The following is a 16,677-nucleotide window of genomic DNA, read 5'->3' on the forward strand; positions in this document are numbered from 1 at the left end:
GGATTCCATGGATCCGATTTTCGCCTGAGATAGGGAACCGATCACAGAACGGGGAGGGACGGCAAGACGAGGACGACGTCTATGCGACACACCGAAGCTTGTAGTTTACGGATCCAAATTGGCAGGAGACGCGTTACCTTTCGATGCAGCCTTAGATAGTGTTCTAATTAGTTTAGAACATACGTTTATTTTGAAAAAAGAGAAACTTTCGGCGTTAAACTCTGTCACTACCAAGAAGGATGTCTTTGCCCTGCTACCAACAGGCTTTGATTGGCTATGAGCTACGTACAGACTCATATGATAGACATTCGCAGCACCCAATAAACGGCTCTGGGCAATCGTAAACCAGGCCTCAAATACGAGAAAATGAATGTGTGGTTCCCAGACCTCATCTCAATGTAGATTGAGATGAGGTCTGGCGTTAGCCAGGCTAGACCCCATGATATCTCAATTTAAAAAAAGGAACATTTATTGACCTGTCTGTCTGTAAACCAAAAAGAAATATCAGCAGACTGACATATCGGTCGATCACTACTTACCTTACCCCTAAAGCTACCTGGTTCTGGACGAGGCGGACCGCATGCTGGACATGGGCTTCGAGCCCCAGATCCGCCGCATCGTGGAGCAGGACACCATGCCCTCCAAGGGCCTGCGTCAGACCATGATGTTCAGCGCCACCTTCCCCAAGGAGATCCAGGTACGTAGGGACTAGGGGCTGTTCGACTGTAGAAAAAAAAACATCATACCCATTATTTTAGTCAATGTTGAAATCCAGATTTTTTTTTTTTTGAGTTTGAAAACGTGATGCGTTTATTCAGGATTTCTCTCCACAAAGATACACTTTGTATCTGAGAACTTTTTCCCCTATTTCCCCTTAAAAAAAAAAATACACAATGTTCACTAGTCTCATTGATTTACGCTGAGGTTAAAGTGTGAGGACGTGCAGGCAGTGTTGCCATATTGGGCAGTTTTGCTCGCTCAATTTGACTACTATTAACAATGTTTGGCTGGAAAAAATTGCATTAGGCGAGTACATACAATTTCAGCTGGTTTAAAAAATAAATAATGGCGGGTATTTCAGCACCTTGCTTCTTCAGGTAATGGGATTCAGCGTCAGTCAGTTTTTCGACTTCAGCTTCCAGGTGCATGTTCATTGCAATACGTTTGACCTTTCAGATTCTTCAGTTCAATTCATTTTACGTTTTTGCGCTATTCATTCAGCTGATTTTTTTGAATGTGTGCATGATTACATTGTTTACTCCATTTAGATTTTTGAACTCTGTCAAATCCCTGCACTTGATTGAAGCCATTTAACGTTTCTTTACATCTTTATCTATGTGGCTTTATTAAAACATATTTTCAACCTCACTTTGTACTACAGCACTCCGCATTTTCTGCAGGAAATGCATTTTCTAGTTTAGCTAGGTGTTGGAATCGCTATCAAGAGGGAAACAAATATATGGGAACATCTCTCATCCGTTTACCGTCTACCCTTCAATAAGAACAAGTGCTACTAGTATTTACAATGGTATATACTTGGTATGTGCCGATACTCAAGTTCAAGTATCGGAATCGTTATCAGGACAGAAAAAAATGGTATCGGGACATCTCTAGTCCGTTTAGCATCTACCTGACAGCGTGCCCGTGTGCTAAAACATTGCTTCTCTGATTCAGATCCTCGCCAGGGATTTCCTGGAGGACTACATCTTCCTGGCGGTGGGGCGCGTCGGCTCCACCTCTGAGAACATCACCCAGAAGGTGGTGTGGGTGGAGGAGAGCGACAAGCGGTCCTTCCTGCTCGACCTCCTCAACGCCACAGGTACGCAAGGGCCGACCTCCTCGTGCACAACGGCAACGTTTGTGACTGTATTGTTGTTGTGGTATGTGTGGTCTTGCTGCAAACTAATTGCCCGCTTTGGGCAAAGAATAAAACAGAACTGAACTGCAACGTTTGCAATGCCGACCCCTGCCGATTGTCATGGTGTGTTCGAGTTGCAAAGTGGGAAAAAATCCCCCAGCCTTCTTGCTGCGTTTCACCGAGGCACGCCCCCATTTGGTCGGTTCCTCTTGGGATACTGAGAGTATACCGAGTTCAGTTAAACTAACCCTGTAACCGATGTTAGTTAGCTTTTGCTCCTAGGGTTAAACTAACCCTATAACCGATAGTCAGCTAGTCCTCCTAGGATAAGGGTAGCCAGCTAGTTTGTTCTCCTAGTTGTGCGAGTTTGGGGAAGAGCTTACTAGCTAACTAACCAAGAGCTATCACAATCGCTATCGCTATGGCTCTTAGTTAGTCGGCTAGTTAGTCGCGTCTTGGAAAGAACAATCTCTTAGTGATTAGATTTTTTAAAATTAAGGCCTCAAGAAATATTGACTCTATATATTCTAATCTTATTTACTAATTAAAAGGTCTTCAGATGGACTCTACCCACAATGTATATATCCTAAGGAGTTGATCACTTAGCAGCCCTTGAGCAAGGCATTTTTTGAGGAATAACCCTTGCTGGGTTAGTTCATCTCTTCTAGACCTTTGCATTTTGTAGCAAAGCATATTGGGTCAATTTTGCTAATTAAGTTTTGCTGTTGCTTCCACATTGACCATAATTATCAGGATAACAAAACTATTCATTACAATAGCCTGTAATGCTACAGGGAATGCTTATCAAATGATGTTCGTCATTTTACACAACATGTAAATATCAAATCGAACATTCGGTAACGTCTGTTCAATCATTCAACTTGCTCACCAGCCCAGCTTGGACCGTAACACTATGCTAGAAGTTCATCCAATCATTACCTCAGTAGCAGCCTTTTCAAACAAAGGCTTGCCTTTTGTTGTGTACATATCGCTGCAAAGGTTTTATTAAAGAAAAAAGGAAATCGACAAAGACAAAATGCAGAAAAATCGAAAAAAATAAAAAACAAGAAGCAGAAAAATCAGGAAAAAAAAAATGGAAAATGCGGTACCCCGAGATGCAGGTTACTTTCGTCCGCTTGCAAGCACAGTGGTCTTCTCGCCCTGCATGGTGTATTACTGTAGAGATTTCCCTGCTGCACCCCCCCTCCGCCTAGTGTATTACAGTATTGGTGTGCTGGTGTGGTTTGACATGTGGATGGTTTTGTTCTCTAAGTGATCCCCAGCGAGATACAGGACAATACAGGAGAGACCATAGAAAAGCCCGGTAAGAGCCCCCTGCCCCACAGTTTTTCTTCTCTCCTCCTCCCTTCCATTCCATACTTAAATCTTTTTTTATTGTTAAGTTTATTTTTTTTGAAGTTAGCTTGTTTTTAAGTTGTTTTTATTTCGTCTCAAGGGGTCGCACACCGGTTTTACCCGTGGGACGACACACTGCGCTCTCTCCACATTTCGGAGACGATGGCTTTTCCAACGGCCCCCTTGGCGTGACCCCCCCCTTCTCTCCCCCGGGCGCCATTTACCCCTTAACCAGTCCCTAAAGCGTCCTCCACTCACTCTGTCGCCGCGCCCCCGTGTGTGACCCCACTTTAGTCGCTTGCTCTATCAAAGGTGTTGACTTTATTTTTTTTGTCGTTCCTTTTGAATTCCTAAAGGTGACATGTGACACCACCAGGTGTGAGTGTGATCGGCCGTTACAAGACGTTTTGAAAATCTGCCTCTTCTTACATCATGAGTGGGCGTGTCCACCTAGATGTGCGCTGTATAGATCAGCCTACCCAGTGGACTGAAGCAAACGTTGCTCATCTATCCGTCACACATCTAGGTGGACACGCCCACTTGTGATGTCAGAAGAGGCAGATTTTCAAAACGGCTTGTAGAGCGGATAATCACACTCACACCTGGGGGTGTAATCTGTCACCGTTAAGTTTGATTTTGTTTGCTGTACATCCCGCCCGCCCTCCCCATTTGGGACGCACCTGCTCATAGGGGCCGTCGTTGTCATCCATTCCCGGAGTCACTTTATTATTTATATTTTTTTGTCTGGAGCAATCTCCTGCGTGGTTTTGAAGACGATTCAGTTGTGTGCTTTCATTTCTGTTCCGCCTGCTCAGGCCATCGTTATCCATGCCCCCTTCCCCGCCACCACCTGTGATGTACCATGTCAAAATGTACTGCCTGGGCCATGTTGTCCTCTGAATACTGCTGGGTGGTCTACCTTGTAAGTGTGGTCCTCCGTAGCCCCCGGGACATGAGGAGGGAACGTGCACCCCCCCAAACTCTACACAACACCAACCCCCCCCCCCCCCCCCCCCATTTCTACCCCCTTGCTCACTTTCCATCCCTGGCTGCACTTTTCCTTGTCCTGTTTGGTATGTCATTTTGAAACGGTGAATAGTCACCCACGTTGGGCTACCTTAGTGGCCGTCCACGCGGGCAGCGTTTCCTCTGACATGGCCATAGATCTATATACTGATATTGCCTGGGCTGCGCTGTTCAGTGGAACGTATGCGTCAATGCCGTCTCCATCTTGCCGCAGGGTAACATCGCATTCGGTAGAAGCCGAATGCGATATCTAGTCAATATATATATCTGACATGGCGATGTAATTGTGCTCGGTTCAACATCATGTTTTCAATAGATGAACACCATGTGTTGAACCACATGTACACTACCGTTCAAAAGTTTGGGGTCACTTAGAAATGTCCTTATTTTTTAGAGAAAAGTACTGTTTGTTTCAATGAAGATAACGGAGTAATCAGAAAGTCTAGACATTGTTAATTTGGTAAAGGACAGACTTTAGCTGTAAACAGCTGATTTTGAATGGAATATCTACATAGGTAGATACCGAGGCCCATTTCCAGCAACCATCACTCCTGTGTTCTAATGATAACAATTTTAATCGTGTTAAAAGGCTAATTGATGTGCAATTATATATATATTATATTAATAAAAGTGTTGGTTTTCTTGGAAAACATGAAACTGTCCGGGCGACCACAAACCTTTTGAACAGAAGTGTAAGTGTGTAGCAAATGTCCATGCCGCACGTCCTGATTGGTCAACGAGCAACAGATGTGCAGCTTTCCAGAGTCCAATCAGACTCCGACAGGTGTGGCTGTTTAAACCAGCCATCGTCTACTCACAGTCCAACATAGTAATGTTGCACTAAATTACAAAAGGCAAAATCAAAGTCTGAAACTCTTGTCACAAGATAAAATTAATTCAGATATCAAGGAGTTTATATTTACTACTATATTTATCAGTTAGCTGTTTAATTGCTGAGAGTGAAAGTGAGAGAGAAAAAAAGGAAAGAGTGCCAGAGATGAGAGAGACAGAGAGCGCGCGCCCTAGAGTGAGTACAACAAATGTTATGACATTATGGGACTGTTTGCATTAGTTGTACACCAAACAAATACAATAACTATCATCTGGCAACGCTGATGTGAGGGGCCATCTTGTTTCAGTATTTGAGTTTTAAGTTGAGTAGCTCTTGCTAAACACGTAAATTCACTATGTTGTACATTATTTAAACTGAAGTGACGTTTGCATATTCAGCAAAATAATTCACTCCCTGTCCAGCTCATAGCTCAGCCATACGTAGCGCTGCCAGATTATGGAAAAAAATAATAATCACGATTATTTTGGTCAATGTTGAAATCATGATTATTCAAACAATTGTTTTTCAGTTTGAAAACATGATGTGTTTATTCAGCATTTAACTGTTTGAACTTTGAAATTTCCCCAAAAAATACCCAAAATGTTAAAATAGAAAAAAATGGAATAAAAAAGAATGTACAAATTTATATCCAGCTGTCTTGCAAATGAATGTTAAAAGATATATATAATATTAATAAAAATTCAACTCGATTACATTAGTTTGTAGCTCGATCAACCGAAAAATCGACATCCCGATCAAAATCCGATAAATCGCACGGCCCTAGCCTTAAGACCCCGAGATCATCGTCAGCCTCCATCCCCCCCCCCTCCCCCCACCCTCCCTCTGAGTGCCACCTCACACACATATAGTACCCCCGGTCCACAGCCCCACAACACCTCCCTATAGAGGCGGCATTAGCTCAGGAGGTTGGCTGGTAACCGAAAGGTTGCTAGTTCGATCCCTGGCTCCTCCTAGCCGACTGCTCCCCGACGAGCTGGCTGTCGCCTAGCATGGTTGACTACGCCGTCGTTGTGAGTGTTCGTGAATGGGTGCATGTGTGCGTGAATGGGTGCATGAACGGGTGAATGTTTATATATCTCATGAATAAATGCAGTGCGGTCATTATCCCCTCGCTCCCTCCCCCGCCCCCAGGGAAGGACTCCCTCACGCTGGTGTTCGTTGAGACCAAGAAGGGCGCCGACGCCCTGGAGGACTTCCTGTACCGTGAGGGCTACGCCTGCACCAGTATCCACGGCGACCGGTCCCAGCGCGACCGCGAGGAGGCCCTGCACCAGTTCCGCTCCGGACGCTGCCCCATCCTGGTGGCCACCGCGGTAAGGCCGCCCCTTAAGTACCCCAGACCGGGGGGCTTCAACGCTTTTCAGGCCTAGGACCCCTTGGCTGACTGTGATGACACAGTGTAGAGAGGGAGCCCCAAGTTATACATTGTAAACAAATTCTCTTATTGAACCAGTAACCCCCCCCCCCCCCCCCTTCTTGTATCCGATCCGTCCCCGTGTGCAGGTGGCGGCCCGAGGCCTGGACATCTCCAACGTGAAGCATGTCATCAACTTCGACCTGCCGAGTGACATCGAGGAGTACGTCCACCGCATCGGGCGCACGGGCCGCGTGGGGAACCTGGGTAAACTACGACACATCTATACTCACATGCTGAATGTTGTTGATGCGATGTGTGTGTTGCTTGATTGTGTATTGTGTGTGTGTGTTGCTCGATTCGGTAGTGTGTGTGTGTGTGTGTGATGCGTTTGTGTGCTGCTTGATTGTGTAGTGTTTGTTTGTTGAATATGCAGTGTGTGCTGCTTGTGTGTTGCTTGATTGTGTAGTGTGTGTGTGTGTGTGTGTGTGTTGATCTTGCAGTGTGTGTTCTGCTTGATTGTGTAGTGTGTGTTTGTGCTGCTTGTGTTTGTTTATCGTCTCTTTTTTAGCTGTTATGCACCCCCTCTAAATTGCCCCTCGGAGACCAATAAAGTGATCGTCGCATCGCCCACCGTCGGCGTTATGGGCAGATAGGGCAGCTCAGTCCTGATTTTATTTTTTATCATAATCACGATTATTTTGGTCAATGTGGAAATCACGATTGTTTTTGAGTTTGAAAACGTGAAAACGTGCGTTTATTCAGTATTTTGCCCCTAAAAGAAACACGCTTAACTGCAAATTATGAAATTTCCCCCGAGAAAAGACACAATCTCAGATAGAAAATGTTAATTGAAAAATAATTTACAAAAAAATGTATCCAGCTGTTATGTAATTTCTGTAAAACATCAGAAATTACAAAAAAATCATCACCCTAGGATCGCTTTTTGTGCAAGGATTTCCTCCGAACTCGTGAAGCATCTTTTAAACAAAAACCTCATCCCGTGCTTCCCCCCCCGCTAGGTCTGGCCACGTCGTTCTTCAACGACAAAAACGGCAACATCACGAAGGACCTCCTGGACATCCTGGTGGAGGCCAAGCAGGAGGTGCCGTCCTGGCTGGAGAGCCTCGCCTACGAGCACCAGCACAAGAGCACTGGCCGCGGGCGCTCCAAGAGGTACACGCAAAAAAGTTTGGCTTATTTATGATTACTTTTAAAAAGTCTGCACGTCCAGAGGAAAAAGTTCTGGATGTCTTCCCGATGTTTGGAAACCTTTATAGACTTTTACGCAGGGTTTCATACGGTCATCGTAAATTTTCAATAAATTGTTACCAATAAACATCCACTTCGAGTTAAGGAGTTGAGTTAAGTTAAGGAGCAGAGGAAGAACCTTGCCCCGATGTCGCTGTGGTTCTGCTCAGACCACACTCAGGATCCCCCCACAGACGCCAGCCTTTGTTAGGATACCTGGGTTAATCAAAAGCCTGTATTCTCCGATAGGTCAAGTTACCGTTCTGCTGGACAGGTTCCCAGGTGGGTCGGAGCAATTGGTACTGTTCTCCGGTGTATGGGGTTAAGTATCGGTTCTGTGTTCCACGTTTTCTGGTGGATTGGGTTGAGTGTTGGTTCTGATGGCCACTTTCTCTGGTGGATTGGGTTAAGTATTGGTTCTGTGTTCCACGTTTTCTGGTGGATTGGGTTAAGTGGGGTTCTGATGGCCACTTTCTCTGGTGGATTGGGTTAAGTATCGGTTCTGTGTTCCACGTTTTCTGGTGGATTGGGTTAAGTGTTGGTTTTGATGGCCACTTTCTCTGGTGGATTGGGTTAAGTATTGGTTCTGTGTTCCACGTTTTCTGGTGGATTGGGTTAAGTGTTGGTTCTGATGGCCACTTTCTCTGGTGGATTGGGTTAAGTGTTGGTTCTGATGGCCACTTTCTCTGGTGGATTGGGTTAAGTATCGGTTCTGTGTTCCACGTTTTCTGGTGGATTGGGTTAAATGTTTGTTCTGATGGACACCTTTTCTGGTGGATTGGGTTAAGTGTTCTGTCCCCCTGGTTCTCCGGCTAAGTGTCGGTTCTCTCCCCCAGGTTCTCCGGTGGGTTTGCCGCAAGGGACTACCGTCAGACCAGCGCCGCTAGTAACCCCGGGGGCTTTGGTGGTCGCGGTGGCGGCCGCAACCAATCGGTGCACGGAGGGAACCGCGGATTCGGAGGAGGTAAGTACAAGGATTCACATCTACATTTAAAGGTAACATTTTACATAAACCGTCATCAATCTATGACGGATAGATGAGCAGCGTTTGCTACAGTCCACTGGGTACGCTGGGAGACTGATCTATCCAGCGCACATCTAGGTGGACACGCCCACTTGTGGTGTCAGAAGAGGCAGGTTTCGTAACGGCTTATCACACTCACACCTGGTGGTGTAATATGTCACCTTTTAAGGTGTTTAGCAGATGCTTACATCCAAAGAGACTTACAATAATTACATTTGTCAGGAGAAAGAGTAACATATCCGTCGGTACAGTAAGGATCTTCAATCACTAGGTTAACCCATTCACCGTATACAACATAGATAAGGTAAGATGCGACGCAACTAAGTACAATAATAACTAAGTGACATACAATAAGTGTGTACATTAAGTGCCAGGACGTACAAACACACAATAAGTGTGTACATAAAGTGCCAGGACGTACAAACACACAATAAGTGTGTACATAAAGTGCCAGGACGTACAAACACACAATAAGTGTGTACATTAAGTGCCAGGATGTACAAACACACAATAAGTGCGTAAGATGGGTCTTTTCGGGAGAGTAAGGGAGGAGAAGGGGCGATGGGGATACGGGAGGAGGCTTTGCAGACACACATTGCATGGATCAGGTCGGTCTGTGCCGAGGCGTTTTCCACCTTACTGGTTGTGGTCCTAACGTGTGTGTGTGTGTGTGTGTGTTCTCTGTCTTCTCTAGGGGGCTTCGGGAACTTCTACAGCAGCGATGGCTACGGGGGCAACTACTCCCACTCCCAGGTGGACTGGTGGGGCAACTAAACCCCTCCCCCAAATGACCCTTAACCCCTCCCCATTTGTCTATCGTCATCCTCCTCTTACTCTCACCGTACCCTCCTCTAGTGGTTTATTTGTTTTCGTTCCACAGCATGCCCCCCTGTGCGGAAATGTTGTGCCCCCCCCTTTTTTAGATCCTCTTCCTCGTCCAGCATCCCCTCCTCCTCCCGTTACAGAGTCCACAGCCCTAAACGGATCCCACACAATAGTCAGTTGTTTTTCATGGGACTTTGTGTCTTTGATCGCTTGCTAGCCCCGCCCCCTAAACCCCCACCCCTTCAGCTTCTAGTGCACTTGGGTTCATCATCACCGTGACGAACGCAAAGCTTCCCCTTAACGCTGGGGATTCGAAACAGAGAGTCTTGAGTCGCCGTGTTTTTTTTTCGTCCCAAAAGCGGAGGTAAAAAAAAAAAAAAAATTAAAACTCAAAGTTTCCCCTTTTAACCCTTAGTCTCCCCTTAAAAATCGCTCAGGGGGAATCACACTGCGGGAGGGAGATATGACCCCCCCCCCCCCCCCCATGTAGCTGTCACTCACCGCCTCCCCCCTCCCCTGACTTCAGCGTGTGACCAGCCTGTGTTTCCCAGATCCACACTAACTTAACTCCCTTAATCCACGGCTCGGCATTAAAAGGCATGACGCCAGATCCCCCCCTCCCTCCCCCCTGGACTTAAGTTCTTTTTAAGTGTCGATGTGTGACCGTGTGTGCACTGGCATGGCTGTTTTCATAGGTCACCCAGCCCAGCCACCAGTAGTCGTCACGCAGCGTTTAAAAGAGAGCTTTCAGTGTTTTCGTCGTTTAAGCGATCCCATGAAACGGGCCGTTTTCTCTTGGCCATGCGACAGACAGACAGTAAGAGTATCCTAGCAGAGTTTTCATTTTTTTGGATAGAAAGGCAGAAATTTGATTGGCAGGTGTGCCGGCGAGACACGATGGTTGTTTCTCGACGATAAACTGTGGTAAAGTCGGGAACTTGTGCACTTTTAAATTCCACCCGCTCAAAAATGCATTTTTCTCTTTGCTGCAAAAAACGATGGAGCATTTGTTTGTGTACTGTGTCTCCGAGAATCAGAACGGTATCTCCTGCAATTGTTTTTCTTTGTTTTAATTGCCTGAATATACATATATATATATATATATAAATATAAATAAATATATATGTGTATAAAACCGGCGACCAACTCTTTAGCCCGCTGTGACTCAAATATGTCTTTAATATCATGTTTTGGTGAACATGTTTTGTGGATTTCTATTTGGAAGGAAAAACCCAACTAGAACTAAATCAAACCTTGGCAAACAACCTAAAAAATCGTTCGTCTATAGAAGTTAAGCAGGGTCTCATTGACACGCCGTATCCCAAAAGCATCTTATCTGCGTCGCTGTGTTCAACCCGCGTCGCCGAAGGGCCAGTACCAGTCTATCGAACCCGCTTTCACACAAGTGCGTGCGTGTGTGTGTTTGTGTGTGCGTGTGTGTGTGTGTGTGTGTGTGTGTGTGTGTGTGTGTGTGTGTTTTGAAATTGAAATGTCAAATTCCACACACTGCATCCTGCTTTCGGGGATGCCAAGATTGCGTCCGAAGTTTGTGTGAAGCGAAACAACCAATTGATGAAAAAGCGTCAATGTGTTCATGTTAAATACAGGACATGTCACGGCATCGCAACAGCCCGTGGACCTTGCTGTGTATCTTTTTAATTTTACGACATTTTCCACGAAAGTAACTGGTTGTGAGACAGTTGAGGTGACGGCAGAGGGGTAACATGCTTTTGGGAAGGCACGCCCTGTTTCGAGGTGACTTAGGTGTCACACCGTGAGCGCTGGGGGTTCAGGGGGGCAACATCGGGGTTTCCCAAAGCCATTCCGACCACTTAATCGGAATCAAAAAAAAATATATGTATTTTATTTTTTCGGAAAAAACGAAGTTATGATTTCTTTTCTCTGAAAAAATTAATTGGATGTGCAGACGGCTCGGCCACAATGTGAAGCTGTACACTGGGTTTACCGACCTTTTGACCCCCAGAAATGAAAGCGGTGGAACCCGCATTGCTACCAGCCGAAAATCGAAAACGAGTGTCCGAACAAGTGTCCGAAGTGTCCGCGGGAGAGCTCAGTGGCGCCAGATTGGCTTTGGGAAACTGATCCTTTGTCGCAACGACTGCAGACGGGAAAACCTATTTCCAATGTCGATGTTTTAAAGAAGCCCCTCGTCCACCAAAAGTCTCCCATTTCAAAGGGGGACACACAAAGCAAATCATTTCAAAAGAGTTCAATTTATTTCTCGCTCACTCTATCCTGGAGAGTCTAGTATGAAGAAGTCTTCTCTAAAAAAAAAACAAGCCGTTCGAAGTTTATCCATTTGGTTCCCTGGAGGTGATAAAAAGTCGAGTGGGGATGGGCGTGTTTTGGGGGGGTGGGCGTCGTACGACGGGGCATCACTAGCCAGTGGCGCTGGACACCACTAGCATCGGCTTTGTGTATAGAAGTCGAGTTAAACGTCTGAGCGTCACGCCCGGGAAGCCAAGCTAGTTCTGTCCGGGCGATATATCGGAGGCTAGGTTTTAGTCTCTTTTACCCCCGACACGAAGTCCATTCCCGCTTCTAAAATGTTTTTTTTTCCGAGCAGCAGAAGTCAAAATGTACAGTCTGTACGATTTGAGTTTAAAAATTAAAACAACGTACATTTTGTATTTATTTATATATTTTTTAAACAGGGCCTCGTTTTTCGGGTATTCAGGGGGTGAGACGCTCCTATTCTCGTACGTGATTTAGGATTTCCGACATCTGTGGTAAATTTGTGCAAATGTATGCAAATGAGATGCGTGCCGTTTTTGGTGAATCTTGTTTTGCGATACATTTGTTCCTTGTTTTCCTCTGGTCAAAGAAGGATTTAGTTTTACAAAATCAAATGTTAAAAAAAGGGGTATTTTCCCTTTTTATTAAAATAGTCCCAGTGAGGAAGATTCTTTACTGGTAACACACGCGAGGTCCTGTCGTTCTACTTCCCTTAATTTTTTGCACATCGGCTTTGAGAGACAAAACAAGGCAAGTTAACGTATGCAAGTGTTATTGTTTTTTGGTCAAGAAGTAAACATAAAATTCTGCAGTTTAGCAGAAATGAAATATTCCTCTACAGGCTTTTATTTAGCTAATTCAGGTCTCTTTCTCAATTGTTGTGTACTCCATTTTTTTTTTTTAAACATCGATTTTCACTCCCCCCCCCGACACATACATAAGCTGTAAAACGTGGCAGCCTAACAAAATATTTAATTTATTGAAGTTTCAAGCAGAGGTCATGTACATGCCAGAATAATCAACAGCAATAGTGATTTCAATCCTTTTTCTCAAGTTATTATTAGACTCCTAGGATGGCTGGTTTGCATTGTTAAGAAACTGAAGAACCACACACCCATGTGTAACTTGAACTGTCAAACGGGATAAAGTCTCGCTGGTATTGTCTTAATTGAATTTGAAGTTTTTTTGTTCAGAGCCCCTCTATAGTCTTTAGGCCATGGTTACAGCATTGAATACCTCAAAACCCCTCACAACTCGAGGGAGGGCATCCCTGTTGAATCTCTTTATTCAAGTCAGTGGCGAGGGCATTAATATGATCCCATCGGGGAACTCAACTCTTAGGCAGTGGAATCGCGAGCCGAGACTCTTCTGGACCTTGAGCAACTAGGGAGGTGTTTTTTTACGTGGTAACGCTTGTGCTCATTGATTGTTCGGGGTCTTGCTTGCGAGTTCAGGGCGTCTCTGGCTGTGTTCTGTGGCAACGTTGGCCACTGACTTTTAGGTTGCTTCGGGGAATCGTTTGTCAGAAATATATCAGTTTCCCTTACAATGGGACAACTGGAGCCGTTTCCCATCAAGACGATTAGAAAGCTGTACTGTGGCAGCATCAGTTACGTGACATCAAATGTAGTTTTGTCTCCCCACCGTTTAGACGATTGGTTTTTATGTTGGAAAGTCTTAAAATTGGTCGAGTGCCAAAAATCCAGACTGTTAAGTTCTCAGTTGGACCCAAACGCGAACTTTGATGAAAAATAAATCGGTTTTTATACCTGCTGGCAGTTTGTGACCTTTTTGTTGCTGATGTTTATTTTTTTCTACATTTAAAATAAGGTATTTGGTGAGGAGAGCATATGAGCTGACGGTGATCCAGCCCGCATGCTTTTTAGGCGTTAGTGTGCGTTGTTTTTGTATTTGTTACAAGGGGATGTTGGGAGCGGTTCTCCTTGCACCTCAACGTGCCGGCAAGGAGCATTCAGTTAAAAGAAGCATTCCGTAAAGAACGTAGAGTTGTTTCCTCAACAGATTCCGTAAAGTCGTACAGTTTTACACGTGGACGTATTCCGAAAAGACGTAGACTTTTACGCCTCGACAGATTCCGTAAAGTCATAGGTCCTAACAGAACGGAGTGAACCCTGCTCCCTTCGGTGACGTGACGGGGCCCTTAATGGAACGAGCCGTTAAAAGTTGACCTCCCCCCAGCCCCCCGCCCTCTGCCTTGAGTAGCAACACAACACAACAACCTTTCGGAGCAGAACACTGATTCTTCGGACACTCCCCCTTTTCATTAGCAAGATTCGCTGTTTTCAACACAGGGGGCCTTCTCCTGGGTTTACACGGCTAGGATTGTGTCTGAACGAACCCCATACTTACTGTGAGACCTGCGCAGTGCCTTGATCTTATTGAATTCCAACATCTTCCACTTGAGCCCCCTGGCGACGCATGCTGCCCACCCCCCCCCCCCCCGAGTCAGTAACGAGGACCCTGTGTTCAAGAAGTTCAAGAAGAGACCGTGTACCCCACGAACTCGGACCATGAAGACAACCTCGTCGCACACACAAGCAGATTTGTAAATAGATAATTTTGTACATGCGCCTCGACCAACGCTCTCCCCTCCCCTCGCCCCCCAATCCCCCCTCCACTCCGCTTGAGAAGTCCGCACACCAAAACATGACCTCCGGAGATGGTCGGTCACGGGATCAATCACCCTGCAACGTTTTCCCCCAACGTTTGACGCATTCAGTTTGGTGCCGCCCCTTTCCCAGCCGGGGGCCCTGATTAGACGTCCCCCAGTTAAACGCCGGTGTTTCCCCACACAGCGGTGGTCTCCGTTGGCCCCCTCCACACCCCCCTGCGGTTTTATATCCCCGCACGCGGTTGTTCTATAGTCCTGCTCACTGCACGGTCCGCACAGTCCTACACACAGCGGTTTCCACATAGTCAAACACGGCGTTGTTGGCCTTTCGCCGCCGTGGTTCTAGAGTCCTGCGCACTGCAGTATTATCCCCATCATCCTGTACACAGCGGGGTTCTCCATAGCCGTACACATTCGAGGTGCTACGCCTCCTGTAGCCCAGCGGTTAGCGGTCTTCCCCCAACACCCCACACCCCACCCGCCGCCCCGATTTTCATGTGGCTGATGGAGCTTTTAAATCCACCCCCGGTTTTCTGATGCGCTGCGACACGATACTTATTTAGGTTTGTACATTCAGCTTCTACGTTCAGCAGACATTTTCTCGAGGGCATTCCCTTTGCGCCCTCAGGGGAGAGTGTGTGTGTGTGTGTGTGTGTGTGTGTGTGTCAAGACGACGACCACAACTGTGTGCGTTTGTTTTATTGGAGTCACAGAGTGATTGAGTGAGGTGAAGTGTGTGTGTGTGTGTGTTCAACTACAGAGTGTGTTGAACAGTGTGTGGGGGTCGGGGGTGTTCAGCCGAGGCAGGCGGGGGGCTCACAGGAGGGGGTTCATGATGGACAGTTACAGAGGAAATTAGCATATTTGCACACAACAACAAAGACCTAGAATCTACTTCTGCTGCTAGTTTGTGTAATTTATCAAGCATTTTTGAGAAATATTTATTTTTATAAGCCTAATAAAAAAAAAAAATGATATTGAAAGTCACTTGACCAAAAGACAGTTAAACAAAACACTGGCAGTTGAATGTCGAAATATCGTGGATCGTGTGAGTGGAAATTTCTATTTTTCTCGGGTAGTGTGAGCTTTTTAAATGTTAAAGAAGCGACGTGTAGGAATTTCTCGTTTCATTCATCGCTGTTTTTTGCCGCGACGTTCCTGTGGCAAGATAGCGGGAATTCCCGTTTGAAGGAATTCCACGAGCCAGAGGACATTTTTGTTGAAAGTGTTGATGTTAGACGAATCGGTCCCAAGTGATCCGCTTATTTTTCACGTTGTCTCTTTTAAAAAGTTGTAAAAGTTCTCAAATTTTTCCGATTTCAACTTTATTTTATTTCTTTTCGATGACGGGCAGAAATTTCAATTTCAATCGCTCAAAAGGCTTTCCGATAAATCTGCTTTTTGGGGAAGCGGCTCACGGGATCCGAATTCTAGCACCAACAGCTCGGCGGTCAGTATCGACAGCGATGCGTTTGGAGAAAATCCTACAGAAGTTGCCTTTAAAGTCATATTGGACTCTCTATCGGATCTGTAAGCCTGTTCGCGTAACAGGCTGTCATTGCCAACAAATTCTGATCTGCTGGAATCAACCGTCTTTAAATCGGCGAACTAAAAAAAATCGGGAAGAAACCAACAATGCCAAGGTTTGGATTAATAAAATAAAAACAAAACGTTAAGATCAAAAATGGTAAATGAGAAAAAAAATAAAAAACATAAAATAAACCAAAAAAAAGACAAAACACAACAGTACGAAAAAACAATGTCCAGATTCTCTCCAGTTATTTACATTTTATTTTTTTTGTTCATTTGAGTTGCTGTTTTTTTTTTCCTTCCCCTACACTCTTGTGAATGTCTGGCAAGTGGCGATCTTTATAGTCTTTGTAACACAAATAAATAAACATGTGGATCTGTTGATACTTCGATGTCATTTGCATCTTTTTTGGGGGCCTTTTGTGTGTTGATGTTCGCTCATGTATGGGCCAGGGGTTGGGCGAAGTCTACGGGAAGTAGACAAGTAACTACAGCCGGATAGCAAGCATCTAAACTATCTAAGGATAGCAAACACACAAACTAAACTAGGATAGCGAACACAGAAACTACACCCCGATAGCGAACACACATACTACACTAGAAACTACAGCTGGAGAGCAATCACCGATACTACAACCGGATATAATCTGTGAAATGTTGATTGTGACATCTGCTGCATGACTGTAACTCAGACTATGTAGTTCTTTGAAAA

The 16,677-nt window shown here is 45.4% G+C and overlaps 1 protein-coding gene across 9 annotated transcripts in view; it reads left to right on the top strand.

The window, feature by feature from the left end:
* Window positions 1-16,351, top strand: part of LOC307077277 (ATP-dependent RNA helicase DDX3X-like) — a 32,081-nt gene extending 15,730 nt beyond the window's left edge. For 5 of the 9 annotated variants that reach the window (XM_079738638.1, XM_079738641.1, XM_079738639.1 and 2 more), the window contains 9 exons: window positions 553-697; window positions 1,675-1,819; window positions 3,132-3,182; window positions 6,225-6,406; window positions 6,597-6,714; window positions 7,470-7,623; window positions 7,948-7,980; window positions 8,535-8,662; window positions 9,417-16,351. In XM_079738638.1, coding sequence (XP_079594764.1) covers window positions 553-697; window positions 1,675-1,819; window positions 3,132-3,182; window positions 6,225-6,406; window positions 6,597-6,714; window positions 7,470-7,623; window positions 7,948-7,980; window positions 8,535-8,662; window positions 9,417-9,496 — 1,036 coding nt within the window. In that variant the 3' untranslated portion in view covers window positions 9,497-16,351. The remainder of the gene's footprint in view (window positions 1-552; window positions 698-1,674; window positions 1,820-3,131; window positions 3,183-6,224; window positions 6,407-6,596; window positions 6,715-7,469; window positions 7,624-7,947; window positions 7,981-8,534; window positions 8,663-9,416) is intronic. The other 4 variants (XM_079738640.1, XM_079738645.1, XM_079738643.1 and 1 more) reach the window with 3 other exon arrangements.
* Window positions 16,352-16,677: the final 326 nt, after the last annotated feature.

This window comes from Pollachius pollachius, assembly GCF_949987615.1.
Source record: "Pollachius pollachius genome assembly, chromosome: 6".
NCBI lineage: Eukaryota > Metazoa > Chordata > Actinopteri > Gadiformes > Gadidae > Pollachius > Pollachius pollachius.